We start from the raw sequence: 6,537 nt of genomic DNA on the forward strand, positions 1-6,537 counted from the left end.
TTGGTGCAAAAAAAACGATTTTTCAAGTCGATTCATCACATGTCATCGATACAGGCCGAAAAGACCTGCAGTCAACGTGCTAAGAGATAAACACATCCGACGTGACATTTTGATTATTTCAGCACTGCACTTGATATTTATGCTCTATACTCCTCGCAACGTGTTCCATATATACGGTCTCAGTATTTTGGTACTTTATCTTTAACTTGGACATAGGCACTTACTCTGAATAATTTATTTCTGAATTGCATTTATATATATATATTTTTTGTATTCGTGTTTCTCGCTCCTTTTTTTCATCAATTTTTTATGGGGACAAAAGATTTCAAATTTGTCTCGGTTTTTCCAGAGCCCGAGTTGCATCCTTAAATGCAAAGCCTTGAGATGAGACATTACTGCAGCTTGAAAATGTTGCAACCAAAGGAATTTGGATTTTTTTTTTATCCCCTCCCCTAACTTATGATCGAACCTTCCTTCTAGTTACCCAATGCCAAGAGAGAGACATTTTTATATGTTTTGCACAGCACTGATCGAAAATTAATCATGTTGAAAACATGTGTTTTTTCCCGAAATAACAGAAGTCTCTAAACTGAAACATGAGGTAAATTGAAATATATAATATATTGGTTTACAATTATTGTGACGTATTACAGTTATAGTGACGGACTCGCGATGCGAGGATCCGGGTTCGAACCCCACAGTGGTGGTCGGCTGAAGTTGGTTTTCTGTGGTTCCCAACTTCAAGGCGCAAATGCGAGCCGATCTCTCCGTTAAAAAGTCTCGCCACAGAGAGCAACAGTCCTACAACGATAAATCATTCAATCATAACACTTTACTCATAGTTAGAAAAAAAAAAACTAGTGGCAGATGGCAGCACTACACATAAAAGTCTCGCCACAGAGAGCAACAGGCCTACAAACAGTACAAATATACAGTCACTACACATCACTCACTTCATTTCTGAGATATAGATGGCAGCACTGAAAAATCATACACAACACTAGATACTCACTCAGACTGTTAGGTACACACACTTACAATTCCGGCACAACTCGCTAGGTAGTAAATTGCCTATGGCGATAGACCTGAGTTGTGCTCGGTATAAAAAAAAAAAAAAAGCACTACACATAACAAGCATTACAGAGAAACAACAAAACTTCACGTCAGTTTTCACTACACGTACACGCACATTCCCGCATGTACCGATTCGTTGGGGGGGGGGGATTTCCGCGGGGGGGTGTGGGCGGGGTGCATGTGTGGTGTAGTAGTAGTAGTAGGTAGGTAGGGCCTCCAAAAAATGGCTCGGGGATTCATAGTGTTTTTAAGTCATCCACCTCGTTGGGCAATTTACCTGTTGTGGCGTTGTATTTGTATTTGTATTTGTATAATTATATATCTCTCAAAAAAAAGTAGCCAAGGATAAGGACATTTAATAAAGACACTATGGCCTCTTTTCCTCTGAATAAATCTAATTTGTGAAGCAATTTGCAATTCCAATTGATTTAAAAGGACTTGCAAGTTATGGCCACAATCTTCTTTGCCGTGCCAACAGAAAATTTCGTAACATAGGTGGTGTAGGGCTTAAACAGATGTTTCAAAAACGGCACAAATGGAAAAAAATACGCTGGGGAAAATTTTCATTTGGCTATAACTATTGATAAAAAGTATTTAAATAATAATAATCACAAAAATTATTAAATAAATAAATTTATAATCAAATTAATAATTAAATTAATTATCAATTGAGTTTTTAAATAAATAAATAAAAATATTTTTAAAATTATGAAAAAGATGAAACGTGGAAAAAGTACTCTGACGCTCTAAAAATATATATTATTTAAAAATAATAATATATTTTTGTTTTAAGATAAAAAGATGGAATTTGAAGTTCTTTCCTAATATATTAAACATAAACTGCTGAGGACACAAATTAGGCAAATTTCGCAGGAATCACCCATGTAAGTAACCGCTGCCCCGTGGAGCCCTTGGGGCTCCGTCTGCACTGTGGTTCCCAAGGGCTCCACAGCCACCTGAGGTAAATGAAATTAAAACTATAAATGTGATAAAAAAAAAAAAAGCACCTTAAACAGTTCCGCCATGTAAATTATGTACTAAAAAGAGCTCCTACAGTTAAACATGGTTCCGGCATAGAAATTATACACTTTTATTACCAGACGCGCCCTGCTCCCCATCCGATACAGACATCAGAGCGTTCCCGAAGGTCGGCCACGTCTGGAAAATCCAGGCAATTTTTTTTTTTTTTTTTTTTTTTTTTGTCTCGTCAACGGACGATTAATAAATCGCAATCGCCGTCCGCGGACAGATGTATGTGAAATCTGAATCGTCAATACAGAAATCCAAGAATACACTGCTCAAAACAAATAGAGGAGCAAGCAAAAAAGTGAAGAAAACCGTGCGAGACAGCCACGTATTGGCATACAATGGATAGTACACGCGTATCAATGCGCAATACAGAAAAAAGACGTAAAAAAATTTGGAATTAAGCTTTAATTCTTTGAAAATATGGAAAAAACATGAAAAGATGATTTAGGGCAACAATTTGGTTACATGTAAACGATAAAAAAAAGTACTGTTTAGACATGATGCATGAGTTTTAATAAGGCGTGTGGTCTCCTCGAACAGCTAAGACTGCTGCACACCTGTTTGCCCTGGATGCGATGAGGTTATCGATCAGACTTTGGGGAATACTGTTCCACTCCTCAAGAAGTGCAATCTGCAAGTCTCGGACAGTAACAGGCGGCCTTGGTCGTGCAGCAATGCGTCGTCCGAGCATGTCGATTGGATTCAGGTCAGGCATAGCCCACTAAACAATTAAGGCCCTCCAACTCAGAGCGTCACGTGACCTGACGTCATTTTACCCGTCCCAGTGTCCGGTAGCTGCTTGTGGGAAGGAAGAAGACATTCGCCATGTATAGCAGTACTAAATAGATAGTTTCAGCGTGATTTTTTCCTTCGTTTTTTAAAAATGCCTGACCGTTGTTTTGTAACTTCTTGCCATTCCAATTACGACGGAACTACGGAATACTTTTCCGTGTTCCAATTTCCGAAGGAAAAAAAATTGAAAGAGATTTGGATCAAGAAGATTCCTAGGAATGACTTATTGCCAACACACCGTAGTGTAGTATGTGAAAGGCATTTCGCAGAAGAATGCATCGTACGTTTCGATGAATTCGTTTCTAATGGTGAACTGGTGAAGTTAAAAAGACGTCGACCAAAACTAAAAGTGGGATCTGTGCCGACCATCTTTCCCGGTTGCCCATCGTATTTATCTACCACTACTACTCAACCTAGAGAAAGTAGAGACAGTAAACTGAGAAAAGCTCACGAAACCAATCTCAGCAAATTCGTTTGTAATGATAAAATTGCGAACTTTGAAGATTTCAATTCTACATTCTCCAGCAAGATCCAAGTGCCGGACAATGTTTTGGTGTTCAAAACCAGTGAGTCATGTGTTTGCATTTTGTTTATGTGTTTCAATGACATACCAAAAGTAAAAAAAAGTATAAAAGTATCGTCAACTTTAAATGTGCAGGTTTTTGTCGGGGAAAATAAATTGGATGACAAACTTTATTGCCATTTGTTAAATGATGGAAAACTTTCTTTTTGGAGTCAATTAGAAAATTTACTTTCAATTGTGAGGAATAGCCAGGTGAACTATGCTGAACCGAATAGGTATGAAGCAGCATTAGAAAGTCTCCAACTCCTAGCTTCTGAGAATACAGATAATCCAAAAAATCGCCATATCAAGTTTCTATATGAACAGCTCTTGTTGTTTTCAAAAGATAAACACGGCCACAGGTACAGTACTGATGTATATTATTTTGCTTCCAATCTGTACACTGTATCTCCAGCATGCTATAAAGCACTATTAAATTCTGATGTTTTAACACTGCCATGCATTAGCTCTCTTAAAAAATTGATGAATGTTTTAAGTTTGAATGGTTCCCCAATTAATAAGGATAATATTGACTATGTCACATTGAAATGTCAAAAGCTTGGAGATGAAGAAAGGTTGGTGAACCTACTAATAGATGAAATTCACGTGAAGCCAAAAGTGTGTTTCAAAGGCAAAAAAATCATGGGTTATGCTGAAAATGAAAAAAATAAAGAAGCCACCTCTGTTCAAGCATTCATGATAGCATCAGTTTTTTCCTCCTACAAAGAGATTATAGCTCTTGTGCCTGTATGTAAAATGTCTGCAGAAGATCTTTGTTTACTTGTTAAACAAGCTCTGGAATTACTTTTTAGAGCTGGTTTTGAAGTCTGTGCCCTTGTTTCAGATAACAACAGTGTAAATAGAAAGATGTTTACAGCATTGGCCAATCTTGAGAACTCCACATATGTCAGCAAAATACCACCTACAGTTATTGCCAACCCAATAAATGGAGCTGACCTCTTCTTACTTTTTGATGCAGTGCATATACTGAAATGCATAAGAAACAATTGGCTAAACCAATTAGATGCTGACAAAACATTTGTTTGTCCAGATCCTTCAGGAGAAAAAGAACTAATTAAACCTCGCTTTGGATTATTAAGAAAAATTTATAATGAGGAAAAATCATGCACTATAAAATATGCATTCAAATTGAATGTTAAGTCATTGTACCCGACAAGCATGGAGCGACAAAATGTTCTTCCCGCAGTGAACATATTTCATGAATCAAACTGTGCTGCTCTGCAAAGACTTTCAGAGAAACCTAATTCTGGAATTTTTCAAGTAGATGACACCATAAAGTTCTTGAAATATGTAAAGCGATGGTGGGATATTTTGAATGTATCTCATCAAAACAAAGGCGCCCATACAAGAAATGAAAACTCCTTTCCTCTAACAGCTGAGGATGCTGAAAATTTCATGTTTCTTTCCTCTTTTGCTGAATGGGCCACAAAATGGCAAAACATGAAATTGAAAGCCAGACATGGTTGCCTTTCTCAAGAAACCTTTCTTGCACTCATTCACACCACTTCAACAATCATAGATGTATCCAAGCGATTGCTAAAAGATGGTGCTAAGTATGTCCTGACAACAAAATTCCACACTGATGCACTCGAATTCAGGTTTTCCCAATATCTAATTATAATTTTTATATTAACGAATATTGATGAACATGTGTGCAAGCTACAATTTAGAAAAAAAAAATTGTAGACAAAAAGAAACGTGATCTTAATTTTCTCATCTACAACGTAATATGCACTTGCTCTACAATATACATGTGCATATGTAAATACGTGTACAGTTAATGATAACTTAGAATTTAGTTAGTTTTTATCTGCAAATGTGTATCTGTAAATATGTATATATGTAAATATCTAATTATAGTTTTTATATTAATGAATATTGATGAACATATGTACAAGCTACAATTTGGAAAAGAAAGATTGTAGACCAAAATTAACCTGATCTTAATTTCCCCATCTACAACCTAATGTGTACTTGCTCTACAGCGTTAATGTGCATATGTAAATATGCATATAGTTAATGATAATTTAGAATTTAGTTAAGTTTTTATCTGCAAATGTATATATATATATGTGAATACCTAATTATAATTTTTATATTAACGAATATTGATGAACAGGTGTGCAAGCTACAATTCGGAAAAAAAAAATTGCAAACAAAAAGAAACGTGATCTTAATTTCCTCATCTACAACGTAATATGCACTTGCTCTACAATATACATGTGCATATATGTAAATATGTGTACAGTTAATGATAACTTAGAATTTAGTTAGTTTTTATCTGCAAATGTGTATCTGTAAATATGTATATAGTAAATATCTAATTATAATTTTTATATGAACAAATATTGAACATATTTGGAAGCTACAATTTGAAAAAGAAAAATTGTCAACATAAAGAGGCGTGATCTGTGTCTATGTAAAATTAAATTATAACCACATGTGCACATTGTAATAAATGTTTATATGTAAAATTAAATCATGTCATTAAATATAAGATGTTTAATTGATGATAATTTAGAATTTAGTTAGTTTTTATTCGTAAATATGTATGCATGTAAATTTTTAATTTTTATTAACAAATATTGATGATCATATGAACAAGCTCACAAGTTGGGAAAGAAAAATTGTAGATGGAAAAGAAACTTGATCTGAATTACTTCATCTGCAAAGTAAATATGTGCATGTGTTTTTATTTGTAAATGTATATAGGTAAATTTTTATTTTTATGTAATATCTAATTAAGGTTTTTATTAACGAGCATGTAAGAAAGCTTACAATTGGGAAAAGAAAGATTGTAGGTGAAAAAAACTTTATTGGAATCAATCTACAACGTAAATGTGTACATGTAAATATATGTATATTTAACTATAATTAAGAATTTTATATATCTCTATATGTAGAATTTATGTATCTAAGTATTCACATATGTAAATAGTAATTATCTAATGATAGTGAGAAACCCAATTTGCAAATGGAAGTTTATATACTGAATGAAATGTGGACTTTGCCAATTTCATTCACTATTTTGCATCAAAATTTATTGTTGGAATAAAATT

General features: G+C 34.4%; 1 protein-coding gene across 1 annotated transcript; it reads left to right on the forward strand.

Annotated features, from left to right (window-relative positions):
- The first annotated feature begins 2,832 nt into the window (after positions 1-2,832).
- Positions 2,833-5,164, forward strand: LOC149081368 (uncharacterized). Its single transcript, XM_089238326.1, has one exon. It carries the CDS (start codon positions 2,987-2,989, stop codon positions 5,162-5,164), a length of 2,178 nt encoding a protein of 725 aa, XP_089094452.1. The 5' UTR covers positions 2,833-2,986.
- The last annotated feature ends 1,373 nt before the right edge of the window (positions 5,165-6,537 follow it).

Source organism: Pholcus phalangioides, unplaced genomic scaffold (assembly GCF_987345545.1).
Source record: "Pholcus phalangioides strain wild (caught in Gottingen) unplaced genomic scaffold, Ppha-v1.0 ptg000010l_1, whole genome shotgun sequence".
Taxonomy (NCBI): domain Eukaryota; kingdom Metazoa; phylum Arthropoda; class Arachnida; order Araneae; family Pholcidae; genus Pholcus; species Pholcus phalangioides.

Coding starts and splice junctions, on each gene's coding strand:
- LOC149081368 (XM_089238326.1), top strand. CDS start 2,987: ATGCCTGACCGTTGTTTTGTAACTTCTTGCCATTCCAATTACGACGGA.